This window comes from Ziziphus jujuba, chromosome 2, assembly GCF_031755915.1.
Source record: "Ziziphus jujuba cultivar Dongzao chromosome 2, ASM3175591v1".
Lineage (NCBI taxonomy): Eukaryota > Viridiplantae > Streptophyta > Magnoliopsida > Rosales > Rhamnaceae > Ziziphus > Ziziphus jujuba.
This window is the reverse complement of record NC_083380.1, coordinates 33,809,147-33,825,633: the sequence shown is the minus strand read 5'-3', so window position 1 is coordinate 33,825,633 and position 16,487 is coordinate 33,809,147. Positions and strand designations below refer to the sequence as shown.

Sequence of the window (16,487 nt, the reverse complement as noted above, 5' to 3'; positions counted from 1 at the left end):
TTTGTAACTCAACTTCGTTAGTTGCTTCGGTTGATTATTTTTTCAAGGAAAATTCTGTTGTAAAACAACTAATTACATGATTTGTTTCCTTCAAAGTTATTAATTTGGTTAAGAAATACATTTCTTCTTTTGAAGGAAAATTATATGAGAAACTTCATAATTATACACTTCATAATTATATATATATATAACATACTTGAGTTTAGATGGCATGTCATGATCGGTAAAGTAAATTATTATTTAATGAAGTCAAAAGATAATTAGTTTCCTCATATGTTCAACTGGAATATATGCTTCTTTTAAGTAGCACCAATTTAATGTTAGTCTTTATACAGAAGGGAAGGTTCTGGAGAGGACACCAAAAAGTATATTTATTTTTCTTCTAAATTATAGAAAGAGGATAACATAAAGAGTGAATTTCAATTGAAGGTCCTGTCCCCAAGTTCTCCAAACAATGGTATAGCTTGCTTTGGGGAGTATAACTAGGCTTAGAGTTATATTTACATGGTATTCTTTTGCCATATTATTAGCATTAAATTAAATTAACTTTGTTTAGTTACCTTCCCAAGACTATCCATGTTAGGACCCCTTGTCATAAGAGGAGGGATAACACCTTTTCCAACACCCTTGTCTCATGGTAGGATATCTGTTTTTTTATCTGCACTCAAACTGGATGAAAAACAAAAAAACATGATTTGACAAAAAATACGCATGGAATCTAAAAGATTTATCGAAATGTAAAAAATGAGAAAGAAAGAAAAAAGAAAGAAAAAAGGCTCTCAATTTTGTAAGCTTTTGGTTGCTTAATTAGAACGTCTGAGATATGAAGCTTTTTTTCAAACAAAACATGAAAACATTGAAAGATATCACTGTAATAGTTATGTGGTAAATTTACATTCAGTCTCATAGGAGAATCTATGAGACTGACTACTGATGCATGCAATTCCAAATAATAGTTTAATTATGATACTAAAAAGAACCATTTTAATACACCTACACCTACAAATTAGTGTGTGGAAAATTGAGAGTAATTTTTTAGAATCTTATGATGTGATATTTCTCCAAATTATGAAGAACAAAACTGGCCTAGCTACATTCTCATAATATAATTAGGATCAATTGTATCAAACCATTATTTTTAGACAAAGTAGTCTATAAAGTTTGATGTGGACTTAAAAATAAATAATCACATCTTAAAAAGAATTGAAATTGTAAGTATATATCTGTCACCTAAAACTTGTAAATTGGAGTATACATTTTTAAACTTGCAAAACAGGAATAATATACAATGTGGACCTTAATAGGTCAAGGGTACAACAAGGATTTCCAACTCCAACAGCTTCAATCTTACAAATCTCCTGCAACAAATAGATTTTGAGTTGAGTTTCAGTATATCAACAGTCTTGAATCATATCTAATGACAGACTAAGAGCTAGCTAGGCATAAATCACATTAAAATACACACGTTTTTACCATATAATTGGTATATATACCATATAAAATTCGAGACCCCCATGCAGCGAACTTCAAAGAAATAAGGAAAACCTGGCTTTGCTTAATTAGCAGGTTTGGAGATTGAGAATGAGTTTTGGTTCTTAACATAATAATTTGCTTATAAATTATTTCTATTGGCTTTGATAGCTCTTTGTGAGCATGGGCTTGCAAAACGATATGAATTAACAAATTAGGTGTGTCTTACAATCAAAAGTTGCCCAGGATGAGGGAGTCACAGTAGAAGAATCCTTCTTTGCATCATGGACATAAATCAAGTTGTAGAGGTCTTTGGTACCATTCGTTCTTCTTGTAGATGTAAGACATTCTGTTGTCATTGACGGACCCTTGCATGGTGGTGAAACAAACATGCTGTTCTTCAAATCGAATGAACCCTGCACACACCATTTATATTCTTAATGACTGTCCCTCAAAACTTTTCTTGATGTACCCTAACTCAGAGAAACTTGCATTACAAAGTCAAGGGAAAAAATAAAAAATAAAAAGAAGAAAAAAGAAAAAAGAAAAAGAGTGGGTAAGAAGAAGAAGAAAAAATAAAGAAAACAGGAGAAAAAAGAGGACTATCTGAAACCTTAGTTTGATGGGTAAAATTATGCAGCAAGAGCCAAGTTGGTGGCTGCAAGCATTGATTTTATTCTTAGGTTGATTAAAAACCAGACAACTTGGCATCAAAAGGCCAAAACAAGGCACAAAACCTGCTATTAATGCCTTAAGCTTTTAAAAGAGACCAACTGCTACAAGAAATTGGGAAACCAGATTGAAAAGTAATTTGAGAAAAAACAATTTGAGCTTCATTAAAGGAAAAATCTCAATCTCGAACCTCCATGTTACTCCTACCCAAAAAAGTTATACGACCTTCTAGGGAAGCTGGCCTTCCTCTGTCTCAACTTAACTATGAAAATGCAATACTTCCATTGCTGATTGATTCTGGGGAACTCAATGAGGAGAAGAAGAGAAAAAAAGGAAGAAAACGAACATAAAAGTCTATGGCACTAGCTCAAGTAGTTCATACCCAAAAACAAGTATAACTACCTTCAAAGCTGGCCTCCCTCTGTCTTAACTTAACTATGAAAATAAAACTACCACTGCTGATTGATTAGTGGGAACTCAATGAGAAGAAGAAAAGAATAAAAAGAACAAGAAAACAAACATAAAAGTCTATAGCACTAGTTCAAGTAGTTCATAAGTTCATCAGAATTAGCTTATGAGACCTCTGTAATATAAATATGGAAAGAATATAATGCATGGAAATTAGCGCAAGAAACATTTTGTATACCAACATAATACTAACAGAAATGTCTCTTCATAAAGCAGAAATATAATGGTAAGGAGAAATATATGAAAACTACCCCACGGGATTTGGCAACAGGAGGAGGAGAAACTTGTGCTACACCTAGGTGTTTTGATAGAATTGCTTCCTCGAGAGATAGACTCCTTGTTTTCTTTGGAAAGTTTCTTTGCATTGCTCTTGCTGACATAAAATTGCCACTCATTTCAGCTGATCTTGGAGTTGGTTGAGTTTCATCCTTCGAAACCCATCTCTTTTCCACATACCTACAAGTTCTAAGCAAATTAAGGTTGAAGACAAAAGGAGGGAAATTATACAGAACAACTTTTTCTCCACATTAATCCATAAGAAAGTTTCAGCAAGCAATTTACTTGGCATGAATAAATTTCTCAATCCCATTTCTGTCGGAATTTGGTGGTAGTCTTGCTTCCCAGTATCTGTTTGCCTTTTCATTACCGGTAGCTATGCTCCACAAACAAATCAACATTGAGGAAAATATAATTTGAAAACTTATTGTTGTTTTAAAAAAATTAAAAAAAAAAAAAAAAAACATCTTAAGAAGAGATTGTTAACTATCAAATAACGTGTTTTTCACTACTGTTAACTTCTTTTGAATATAGATATTGTGAATTATGGTTTACTTAATATGTTAATTAGCATCTCTTTTAATTAGCATCTCTTTAGTGAAGAGTTTGGGTATCATTGTTTCCATATATACCATATCTTTAACCGTTGATACATGATTTCACAGGTTGAGAATATTCTTACATGCCATGAAAGTAACCTGCTCTGGCAGCCATGTATCCAAAGTTGTGGATCGTACCTATTTCAGAACCAGAAAGCATAAGCCATTTGTACTAATAAGATAATAAGCAATTCTACTATAAAAAAAAATAATAATAATAATAGAAAACAAACAACAGAAGCAATTATGAATTGGAAAAACCAATTAAACATAAATTTAGCAAATTTTGACTAATCAAAAATTAAACAGCAAAGAAATAAAGCCTAGAAAATTTAAGTATATCTTAAAAATTTCAATGAACCAAATTGAAACTATCAAAGAAAACTAAAGAAAGATTCAAGATTTAGGCTTCTTGAGTTCCCCTGAATTTGCAGGCTCAGCAGCATTGCGCTTTATCCTCAGGAATTGTTCAACCTTTTTTATCACCAAGCAATGGACTAAAATCCTCAGAGAGATCCTTCTCAAGAGTAGCAAAACAACTTCTGGGATCACTAGTTTGTCCTGGTCTAACATCACCACTGATAACAACATAAGGAGTCTTCAACTCAGCTTGTGCTTTCCACATATTCTCCACACACGGCAATGGCGTATACAAACTCCCCATCTGTTTCTTCAACTTCAATTCTTGTTCGTTTTGTTTCCTGCGGTTCTCCTGCTTCTTCTTACCAGGTTCTTTCCCATGAAACTTATGAGAGAAAACCAGAAATGCTTCTTTCTCAGTCAAATCACGACCGAATTCATCTTTCCTTTGGATGATGATATCCTTTTCTCAATAAACCTTTGGTGGGTGCTTCTTCTTTTGATGGTTCAAAGATGATGAACAGCAACGTGTCTCCTTTCGTTCATAATTGTTTTGGTCTTCATCATCATCATCAACAAAGCCAACAAGTTTGCTCTTCCTTTCGTCACTTCTTGTTCCACTCCATTCATCATCATTACTCTGTTCAAGGATTCCTTGCTCTCTAAGAAACTTAAATGTGCTTCTCAATCCTTTCCCATGAAGAGTTTCTCTAAAAGGGTGTTCATCTTTTTCAGAATCTTCAACAACTCCACCTACTTTTTCATCAGAAATTTCACTTTTTCTTTTCTCATCAGAAACTTGTTCATCTTTCTGGACTTGTGTTCTTGTTTCCTGAGAAACTTTGCCATCTTGATGTTTATGGACGTCAAAACCGAGTGTAGGAATGTCATAAAATACGAAGCTAGACATGTTTTCGAATCGATCGGAAGCGGTTTCTAAAGAATTGTAGAACTAACAAAACCGCAAAAAATCTTCAACGATGCGGCCGTACAGTTTTTCCAACGTACTCCTCACAGGCAGTGACAAATAATGGCACTCGTTTCAAGGTGAAAGAAAACATAAACAAACATTTATATAATATTTCTATACCGACATAAAATCCTAATTACTTTCTAAAACGCTTTTTATAATATTATTTTTTCTATACGAAAATATAGGTTGTTTTTCTCAAGGGGAAAAAAAAAAAAAAAAAATTAAGTTGCTTGCATCAATAATTCCTTTCCCAATTTTTCGTATTATTTTTTTGTTGGTTCTCTTTGTCGGTTTTGGTAAGTGTAAATTACTTAAAATTCGTTACTTGGAAGCTACCCAAAACCAAATACCAAAAGAAATTATATATATATATATATATATATATATATAATGTCAAAAAAAATAATATAATCTAAAAATAAATATATAAAAAACCATGTCGTTTTGAGAATAGCATCTTTTTTTCTTTATATATATATATATGTATATATATTTATATATATTTAGCTAAAAAACAAGAGTTTTTGTTGTTAAGATATTTGGTTTGAGTAAAGTTAAAAAAAAAAAAATACTCTCTTTTATATGAATTATTTTACTAAAATTATAAATCTGATAACTTTGTTTCTTTCTTATTCTTTTAATATTTACAAATATGTTATGAAAATACAAACAATTTTTTTTTTCAGAGAAAATTAACTTTGTTCCGATTTATTTTTGCATTTGCCCTCATTGTTTAGAAATCTTGGCTCTGTCCGGGGTTAATAGATAGTATAGCAGACAGTTTTATAAAAATTTACAGCCATGAACAAACTAATTTCCCAAAAAAAAAAAAAAAAAAAAAAAAAAAAAAACCGGTTGGGTTTTTATATTAAAAAAGAAAAAGAAGAAAAAGAGGTTATAGATGTTGGAATGTGTTTTCTGTTTCCTCCTTTGAAAGTGAAAAACAATCTTTTTTTCCATCTTAAAAAGCAAAGCAAATGGAAAAGCGAAAACAAATTTATAAATAGCAAAGCATAAAACAGAGAGAGTTATAAAGAGACAGGCAAATAAACAAAACCTTTGAAATATGCACTCCAAGACTTCGATGAATTCCAGAACATTGCATGCATATAAATATCCCCAGATTCACACTTGCCCACCTGGGGGCCCTGAAAATTTTCCATAACACTGAAAATTATTAATAAAATGAAACAAAAATAATGTTTCAAAACACTCAGCTTGAATGGAAACCCATTTTAACTTCAGATTTGAGTCTAATTTGGAAAGCAAATACAAGAACTCTATAACATTTCCATTTTCAACAATTAGCATGTATTTAGGATTAAATAAGCGTCCTATCTTGTACAAGACAGGAGATCGAAAACTTAAAACAGATTTGCAATTCCACCAATATTTATATCCTAAAACATTGGACCTGCAGTTGTTGGAAAACTCAAGAGATGAAGGAAAGTAGGCATTGGATGACGCGGATGATTATTAGAAGGCTATGGAACGAGAAAACACAAGCAAGAACATAGAATTAGATGAATAGGAGACCAAAAATGGTACCAAATGATATCAACTTGCATGTCGAGAAATGGATCAAGCATGGATGATTAGGGAAAAGACTTCAAATTTGTAGGGAAACAACATTAAGCCGTTCTAGGTTGGTGAATGACAAAACAAGATGAATATGAATTTTCAGAAGAAATAACTTCAGAATATACTCATGCCATATTTGAAAGAACTGCCAAGACTTACAAGCTCTCTTGGGGAATAGCTGGATGCCCAAGAGCCGTTATTGAATGAAATAACAAGTTCAGGAAGAACCTTTGCTAAATGACTGACATTTTCAAATGAAACAACAAAGACGCAGACTTGGAAAAGCTTCAAAACACTATTGATAGAAGAGTTCATCAGCATCAAATAAATTTAATCATGGTGAGATTTCATTCTAGAGATCAAAAGTGCTTATCAAATTTGAGATATTAATAAGCATCAGTAATGGATGTGAATGACCAAACTGTAATCCAAGACTTTTTTTTTTTTTTTTTTTCCTTTTTAAGATAATTACAGTACTTTACAGCAGTGAATAATGATGCATATAGAGGCATATTCAAGCATACATAAATATAATGAATTATACATGGTGAGAAAATGAGTTCTGAAATGCATACTTGTTACGACAGTCAGCACATTCCCTGTTCTGTGGTAGCTTAACAAGACCTTCTAAAATCTGCTAATAGAATAACAATCCAACAGAAAATAATTGTCATTATTGAAATTAACAAAGAGGTATAACAAGACAAACTATAAAAAATAGAACATATTGGTTAAACCAGGATGTAATTTTTCTTGCAAGAGTGTCATATCCTACTCGTATGCATTGGTTCATTGTCAATGTTTCTGTACACATTTTTTTAGCTTTTATTTGGTCTAAAAGAGATGCTAAGAGTGACTCTTAAAGGGTCCTCTTTGCCCTTTGGGCTAACTAACAATAAGATTAATATCCGTTTCGTAACCATTATGAATCAAAATCTAAATTATCCTCTTTATCAAAAGGGTCAAACAAGTACTTGACTATAAAAGACAGTGGCAATTCAGACACAAGATGACTCATTTAGATTTTGACCTGAAAATAACAAATTATTGAAAACTATAACAAAATAAATAAATAAATAAATGGGATTGATGATATTAATTTCAGTTGGTAGGTTCATCTCAAACCAGAGCATTCAACAACAAATTTGCACCATATTTAGGTTTCTAATTAGTTCAAGCAGGAAATTTCTACTTTCTAGCTGCCAGGACTCAAACAAATTAAAGCTAAGAATGGAATCAACTAAAAAAAAAAAAGGGGACAAAACAACAATTTACATACTTTCATAAATAAAGATATTTATTTTCTACCCATGTCTCTGTCATTGTTTCTGCTCTATGAAAGATTATATTTTTCCCCCTTTCCCTTTCCCTTTCCCTTTCCCTACTGAGTTCAAACTTTAACATTCATATGTTACATGAAAACCAAACAACCAGAACCAACAAAATTTAATCAGATTTCAAATAACTTCCCAGATAGACCATGTTTTCTAATTTTTCTTATCCCTGCCTCTTGTAGCGACCACGATTGCAAATACCCACATGAAGAAAAATCTTAACCGAACTAACAGAATAAATCAAACCGCAAAAGAAGTCAAAATACGAAATGGGTATCGAAATCTTCTTTCAAAACTTCCAAAAAATGGTGTAACTAAATAGAAAAGGGAAAAAAAAAAAAAAGAAAAAAAAAAAAAACCTTGATGTGTTTGGCGTTGAGTTCCTTGGAGACGGAGGCCTTTTCGTTCATTTTTTCCAAATGCCTGGTTTTTCTATTTTAGCTGGTTCCAAGCAGATTTTGTTCTCCTCAGTGTCATTCCCAACAATTAAAGACTTGGGATTTGAGTCTCCCATTCATTCTCTGAACCTGCCAAAACAAATTCGCGCACATACACAGACTAATCTGACGAGCAAGCACACCAACTGTGGGTTTCCAACGAATGGATGGAGGAGGATTTGGATTCCATTCCATTCCATTCCAGTGGCTCTACTGATTCCAAGGACTAGCGTTGAACGTGAACACCCTCCTCGAAATACGCCTCCGCTTTAGCCTCTCCATCTCTCCCACATGGAGGGAATTCCATTTCATATTCTTGGCCAAAATGGTGGGAAAATGTAAAAATCTTATTGAAAAGTACTGAGTGGTTATGTTAATAATTTTGACAAATTGATAAAAAATTCGTAAAAGAAAATTCTTGATAAGTTTTGGAGAAAGCATTTGGATTTAACTAATGAATAATTATCAGAGGCATCTGAAGTATACAAAACATATTTATCGGATGATAAAATTGTACTGCTATATTTCATTATATTTATTCTTAAAATGGTTTACGGTAACCCCTTTTTTCAGAAAGAAAAAAAAAGTACCATCTAATTTTACCATGATAGCTTACTAATGATATGTTTCATTTAATCTATCAAAATATTATACTAATGCCATATTTGGCACTTTATATTAAAAGTTGTACAGTATTAACATAGTATTTTCTTATATTTTACACGGAATCCCATGTGCACTGACCGTATAGCACGATCTACTTTGTGATTTATAGCGTTTCAAATGGTGTATAACTAATAAAGTGGAATGATGGATTATTAAGATGCACAAGGTTTGATGGGCATGCTTTTATTGGTTTTTCCCCCGTTTTTTTTTTTTTTTTTTTTCTTTTAATACACACACCACATATATATATAGATGATAAAAGTGAAGGTAGTGGTGAAACCTTTTATTTATTTCTTTTTTCCTTTAGTACATTAAAACCCATTTGATAACTATAAAAAATATATTCAAATATCATTAATTTTTTAAAATTTTTTTATGTTGTTTTAAAGATGTTTGATTGGAATTTAAATTGGTGTGTATCAAATATTGCATTCCAACATATTATTTATCAATAAATTTTTGTATTTTCTTCTTTGTACTTCTTTATTTATTAAAAATTATGCATAAAAATAAAGGATGAAATTCTATATATATAAAATATTATCAATTTCTTTAGTTTTGTTTAAAAAATAGAAAACTAATACAATAAAGTAGGATCCTGTACTAAACACATAATTTATAAGTTTTGTTATGCAGTCTACATTAAATACCATAAATAATAATACAGTACAAATTAATACAACACAACTAATAAAATATACCATGCCAAATGGACTTTAAGTGTGTTTTTATTATTATTTGGTTTATTTATATTTAATTATAGTTATCATTTTAAAAGTTTACATTTAAATTATATTAATATGTTAACTAAACAAATAATGATATCTGTACCCTTGATAAGTAGATTTTTTTTTTTTTTTTTTACTATATTAGATAGTATCTCTAGCATTACTCTTTTATATTCAATTTACCTTGATATGATAGACAATTTGGTATGTTTTCTTGATATAGTTTAATAGACTTTTTAGTACCTCCAGTATTATTCTTATTGATTATGAAAATTTTAACATTTACTTATTGATATTTTATCTATACCTTATTAAAGGTATAAACATTTTATTAAAATTGTGGTTTGACCTATTTAAGGCTCTAAGGGTTAATTACAATTGCAGCTTTATTAGTACTGCTTACATACCAATTTAAAAGAATCAAACCATTTGTAGGTTTTAAAAGATTTAATTATAAAGAATAATACAAGATTATAAAGAATATTACATTAACAAAGAAAGTAATCATACTTAAAATCTCTTTCCTAACAGTATCGCCTCTAGATGTACATATGAATTATTTTTTTTCTACGATGAACAACATTGTATGGTATTTAACATATTCCAGCCAGTTATATGTAATTGGACTGGTTGTAAATTAAGCTATAAATTATATATAATTGAACATTCAACGCCAATTAAACGCCAAGATATTGCCCAGCATAAACACCTACTTGCTAGAGGCTATAGATACCCTCCAATGCACAAATGACATGGAGAACCTTTGCGGCAATTAGAGTGGAGAACCTATAAATTTAACAAATTTTGAATGGAAATTACATATGTGACATTTTGGCATTGTGAACATACTCTTTATATTAATATTATATGGTTTGTGTGTATAAATTAGAAAACCTAGAATATTAAAGATTGTGGATTTATTAGAAGTACATTCGGGGATGACAAGGCTGCAGTACATGCCATGACTTGGCAGCATTAAAGTACTGGCAGAAGGAGGACACTCATCCTCGTTTTTTTGTTACCAAATATATATTATATATAATTAATTGGTTCTAGTCTAAAGTGCATATAGCTTCAGTTTCCACAATTGGAGATTAGAGAATTTCAATTCACATAAAAATTGAAGCTGCTACAATTTTTGTGATGTGGATAAAAAATCATTGTCTAAAATGAGATCGGTATAGCAAAGTGATCGCAAATAATTACATGAAATTTATTAAATTCCAAACCAACCACAATAAATCTCTCAATGGAGAGAGATTAGATTTGCTACTTATTCTGCATCTGGATTTTATTACATCTACGAACAAATTGGTACATGTTAGAAAAATTAGTTAATTAATCTAAATATTATACAAAATAATACTATACGCAAATATGATTAATTTTATTTAAATATCACAAAATATAAAGACGATGATAATTAAAAAAAAGAAGAAGAAGAAGTGGAGATTATAGAAAATCCAATAAATATATCAAGATTAATGTTTGACTTTATATTTTTAAGATGAATTTTTTTCATTTTAAAAATGTTCTTAGTTTTATGATAATCATCTTTTAAAATATAATAGTTGCAACACTTGTACTCTCTAACGTTTTGAACTTATATATTAAATTGTATTAAAAATTGAATTGATTAAATATAAAATTTAAATAGAAGTAAATTTATTTATAGAGTTTGAAAGGATAAGTAATTAAAAGACGTATCCATCATAAATGTATACTTTGTATGTAAAGGTATCCTATTGAATATGAATGTATCTTTAAATAATGAAATGATTAAAAAAATTTACAAATGTAGCACCTATGTGGAACGATACAACTTCTAAATTGTGAAAAGCCACATTTACAATTTTCATTCAAATTTTAAAAATTGTCTAATATCAATATAAAATTTTCCAACAGTACATAATTTCCAAAAAAAAAAAAAAAAGAAAAAAAGAAAGAAAAAGAAAATGCATGATACGTATGAAATATATCATTAATCAGAACATTTTATTAATTGAAAGAAATTTAAACATACATTAATAGAAATAAATCCTCCAACATGCACGCTTTTAACTACGATTAACAAAGCAAGTGCCTATATATAGCTTGGAGTCTTATTCTTGAAACAAAGTGAATAATAATTTTGCACACTGATTAATTGGAACCAGGCTCGGTCGGAGCCTAATAAGAAGAGAGTAAAGCTGAATTATTTTATTTTGATCGAGAACCGGAGGAGAGGCTTTGACAGCATCCAGAGTCAATACAGCCTCAAAAAATGGGGAGCTGATATTTTCAATTCCTACAATCGACTTGCATCCATTACGTACGTCTTTATGTTTTGTTGAAGATTTCTTCAACTTCCAATAGATATCATACCAAACCGAAGCTTCCCTAAAATGGTTTTCTTCACGGACTTCACTATAAGCTGTCTGCAAACACACACACACACACACATATATATAGATATATGCATATAATAAAATTAATGTTTTATATACAAGGAAATATATTAATTTAAAAAAAAAAGGTAAGTATATGTACGTACCTTAGTTTTACTCATGAAATTTTCATTGTTCCAAGACTGCATGAAATCACACTTAATTCCAGACTCATTTTGGCCTCGATACACAACAGCTCCGACTGAAGCAGGCGAACGTGCACCGTCGTCTTTGACATGCAGAAATGCAGCCCACTAGCCATTTTCGATCCGTGGCTGATACGAACTGTGAGATACCACATCGGTTGGAAAGGGAAACGAAACATACCTTAAAAGAGGGTGTAGATACCTTTTTCTTACGATGCATTTTGACAAAACCGTGCGGGCTGGATCCAAAACGGACAATATCGCATGCGGGTGGACTGGGCTGTTACACGAACCCTTTTGGAGATGGCCACACCAGTCATGATCACCAACAAATGTTATATTGTCTCCGGTTGCATTATAGATTAAACACAGCGTTGAGACTCCATTACCATATTCACTTTTGAATCCCTTAACATATTCGATTGCTTTCGACTTCTTATGATCTTTGTTAAACGCTGCCAAAGCCTCTTCCTCCCTTTCTCGCCGCCCTGTATTTCTTTGCCGGCAAATTTTGGCATTGTCGCTAAAGTTTCACTGATGATGGTTTTGCCAAACAGCCCTGCATAGTCATTGGAATGCTCCATATCTCAAATATCAAGCTAATAATTAAATATTAATCAACAAAATTCAAAGTTCTATTTGATCGAGTTTGTGATATAGGATAATGTCTAAGAGCCTATATACATATACACCAACAAATAATCCCGTCCCGAACCCGCCCCGATATATATATATATGTATTTATTATTATTTTTTTTTACAAAATTTCATTTATGTAAAATCATTTTTTTCTTTTCATTTATTTTTTTAAATATGTATTTTATTATAATTGTAAATTTGTTTCTTGATGTATTTTATTATATTTTTATTGCATTGTAATCATTTTATTTATATTTTAATCATAAAATAATTTTTTTATATAAATTTCTAAAAAAAATATCAATTAAAAAACAAAATGGGGAAAACCGTCCCGCTCCGTCCCCGCTCTGCAAAATCCCCGATCTCGCCCCGCACCTAAAGAAATGGAAAAAATCGCGGGGATGGGATGTAAAATTCCCCGCGGGGACGGGGACGGGGATGGGATTTTAAAAACCGGGCCCGCCCCGCCCCGCCCCGTTGACATCCCTACAGGGTTATGCTACGATCAGTAATATGACATTGGACCGCCAGTATAAATTGGACAGTGTTGCCTATATATACATTTTAATATATTGCATGATTGCATCCAATTATATGTAATTCGGCTGGTTATATAATCTATAAATTATATATAATTGAACATTAGGGAGCAACCATAAACTAGCAAGCCACATAGTAGCTCATTCTTACTTGGACAATGTATCAAAATTTTATTTATTTATATATTATATGATGAATCCCATAAAATGTAATAATTAATAATTAAATGTGGTTATAATTATTTAATATATGGGCCTTACAAACTAATTAAAATTTTTAATTGGTTATAAACTTTGAATTCATCAATAATGGTATGCCATGTGGAAATAAATAGAAATGTCTCCACATTAATGTGGAGGCAAATATTGTCCAAAAGAAATTTAAAATATAAAATTCGCTTCAATTCTAAAATACATTTAGCTTCTTCTAGTTACCGCAGTTAGAGATTAGAGGATTTGTTTCAACTCACATAAAAATTGTTGCTACAATTTTTGTGACGGAGATAAAGAGTCACAGTCTTAAATCAGATGGGTACTGTATGAGTGGTCCCACGTAACTTTCCTTTTAAATTTTTTTAGGAAATTAATATACTGCTTTTGAAGATCTAATAAACGTTGTCAAGAGGAGAAAAAACAATTTAACTAGAAGCATTTACATCGGAATTTTTTTCACATTAATTTACATTAATTGGTTTGACCGCCATTGATCAAGAAGGGAATAAATTTTGACTTTTTGTTCTAGATGAAATCTTGCATTGATCAAGTCACCGTTGCGAAGTATCCATCATCCTGAGTTCATATACTAGTAGCATGTTGAAAATGGAGCTACCGTTTGAAAGTTATGAGCAAAACAAATTGTGGTCCGAATTGTCCAAGGGTGCCGGATTTGACCTTTTTTTTTAAAAAAATATTTTTAGCTTTGAATCATATATAGTTGTAAAGTACTCATCAATATAAATCCATAGACTAGCAGTATACATAATTTGGACATTATTAAATCTTGTATTGTTAGAAATCCTAGTATTTGAGAATTGTGGATTTAAATTGCAGTAAAGTAGTAGGAATAAGATATTGTTATTAGAATTATGTTTTTGTGTAGGGAAATTTTTATGGTAAGTTCGAACTTTTATGGGAGATTCTACCGGATTTTATACTGGAAGGTTCGGTAGAATTTTTCTGTAATCATGGCTTATTTAGGGTCTCTGATAAGGGGTCTTGGACGAATCTTGACAATTTATATATAATTTTTTTTTTTTGGTAATATAACTGGGAGCATGTTTTGTAGTATTGGGGAACTCCGATAAATGTTGGCAAAGAAAAAAAAAAAAAAAGGATGACTACATATTTGGCAAAATAAAAAGAGTGTGCTTTTTGATATATATGTATGTATGTGTATATATATAGGGCGGTCAGGACCATGTGCATACGGACCAAGAAAAAGCTAATACTTTTTAGAAAAAAATACTAAAAAGCGTTGGCTTTTCTCTGACACATACAAGAAAAGCCGACACTTTTTACGTTTTTTTTTTTTAAAAAAAACATCAACTTTTTCCTTGGTTTGTATACGAATGGTCTTGATCATAGAATCATCATATATATATATATATGAAGATTTTGCTAATATGGTTGATGTCATCCACCTTTTTAGTCGGGGCTAATTTCTCGACCGATAGAGAAATTAGATTGGCTACTTGCCTTGCATCCGAATTGTATTATATATCCATGCACAATGAAGAAAATGGTACATAATTTCGAACCCCCAAAAAAGGAAAAAAAAAAATAGTGGTATGTACAAATATCATTATTAATCAGAAGACTTTATTAAGGAATTCAAACAATACATTAATGGAAATAAATCCTCCAACAAGCACACTTTTAACGAGGATTAATAAAACAAGAGTGCCTATATATATAGCTCGGAGCCTTATTCTTGAAACAAATTGAATAATAATATTGCACACGTAAGTGGACCTTGGTTCGGAGCCTAATATATAAGAGGAGAGTATAGCTTAATTATTTATTTTGATCGAGAACCAGGAGGGGCTTTGATAGCATCCAGAGTCAACACAACCTCAAAGAACGGGGAATAAATATTTCAAATTCCTACACTGGACTTGCATCCATTATATATGTCTATATGGTTTAGCGGTGATCTCGTCAACTTGTTATAGACTATGTCCCAAAATGTAGGTTCCTTAAAATGGTTTTCTTCACGAACTTCACTATAAGCGGCCTGCAAATATATATATATATACCTATATAAAATTATGGTTGTATATTACTAGCAAGGAAATATGGATGTGAAATTAATTAATTAAATTACCAAAAAGAAGTGTATATACGTACCCTGTTTGCTCTCAGGTCCCATGGATTGTACCAACACTGCATGAAATCACACTTGATTCCAGATTCATTTTGGCCTCGATACACAATAGCTCCTTCCGAACCTCTAGCTTCTGCTGCGTTTTTGACATGCAGAAATGCAGCCCACTGCCCATTGCCGATCCGTGGAGGATACGGAACCTTTTCAAGATGGCCACGCCAGTCATGATCACCAACACATGTTATAGCGTCGCCGGTAGCATTGTCTATTAAACACAGCGTTGATACTCCATCACCATATTCTCTTTTCAATTCCTTCACAAATTCGATTGCTTTCGACTTCTTATGATCCTTGTACATGGCCGCGAAAGCCTCATCCGCCCTCTCTTGCCGCCCCATTTCTTTGCCGGCAAATTTTGGCATTGCCGCTAAAGTTTCATTAGTGATGGGTTTGCCAAACAACCCCGCATTAATATTGGAGTGCTCCATAGCTCAAATATCAAGCTAATAAAATTGATCAACAATCTTTACAAAGTTTCTCGGTCGAGTTATAGTGAGATAGGATATTGTCTAATAGCCTATATATATACTAATATACACGGCTAATATCATTATTGAGTTACAATGAGATAGGTTGAAATCAGGCATTTAATATTGTAATTGATATCATGATTTTTTTAACCACTGAATTAAAATTAAAATTTAAAATTATATTTAACAGAGTACATTTCGCATACCAAGATATTTAACAAAGATTTAATTTTGACAAATATTATTTTATCAATTAAATGTACAGTTCTAATAGTATACAAATCATGAGATAAATATTCATCACTTTTAAATGCTTGCTT

The 16,487-nt window shown here is 31.3% G+C and overlaps 2 protein-coding genes across 5 annotated transcripts; both read right to left on the bottom strand.

Annotated features, from left to right (window-relative positions):
- Window positions 1–1,167: 1,167 nt before the first annotated feature.
- On the bottom strand, window positions 1,168–8,646 carry LOC107419721 (probable ADP-ribosylation factor GTPase-activating protein AGD15). 4 transcript variants are annotated; one of them, XM_025073416.3, is made up of 8 exons: window positions 8,093–8,646; window positions 6,975–7,036; window positions 5,876–5,966; window positions 3,569–3,623; window positions 3,172–3,262; window positions 2,862–3,075; window positions 1,700–1,886; window positions 1,168–1,358 (listed from the first exon to the last, which is right to left on the bottom strand). In XM_025073416.3, coding segments are annotated over exons 1-8 (753 nt in total). In that variant the 5' UTR covers window positions 8,144–8,646; the 3' UTR covers window positions 1,168–1,356. The 4 variants fall into 4 exon arrangements, with proteins under 4 accessions (XP_024929184.1, XP_024929185.1, XP_015883984.1 ...); XM_025073417.3 differs by having other exon boundaries at window positions 6,975–7,033; window positions 8,093–8,645; XM_016028498.4 differs by having other exon boundaries at window positions 2,862–3,066; window positions 6,975–7,033; window positions 8,093–8,643.
- Window positions 8,647–15,409: 6,763 nt separating this feature from the next.
- Window positions 15,410–16,125, bottom strand: LOC107419683 (23 kDa jasmonate-induced protein). Its single transcript, XM_016028458.1, has 2 exons — window positions 15,661–16,125; window positions 15,410–15,547 (listed from the first exon to the last, which is right to left on the bottom strand). The coding sequence occupies exons 1-2, from the start codon at window positions 16,123–16,125 to the stop codon at window positions 15,410–15,412; spliced, it is 603 nt and encodes a 200-aa protein (XP_015883944.1).
- Window positions 16,126–16,487: the final 362 nt, after the last annotated feature.

Bases quoted from the DNA above. Each gene is read 5' to 3' on its own strand.
- LOC107419683 (XM_016028458.1), bottom strand. From the start codon at position 16,125: ATGGAGCACTCCAATATTAATGCGGGGTTGTTTGGCAAACCCATCACT. The intron at 15,548-15,660 runs GTACGTATATAC...ATATATTTGCAG, and splicing joins GGGACCTGAGAGCAAACAGG to GCCGCTTATAGTGAAGTTCG.
- LOC107419721 (XM_025073416.3), bottom strand. From the start codon at position 8,143: ATGAACGAAAAGGCCTCCGTCTCCAAGGAACTCAACGCCAAACACATC. The intron at 3,263-3,568 runs GTAAGAATATTC...TGTGGAGCATAG, and splicing joins GCAGGTTACTTTCATGGCAT to CTACCGGTAATGAAAAGGCA. The intron at 1,887-2,861 runs GTAGTTTTCATA...TGGTGTGTGCAG, and splicing joins CTGTTGCCAAATCCCGTGGG to GGTTCATTCGATTTGAAGAA.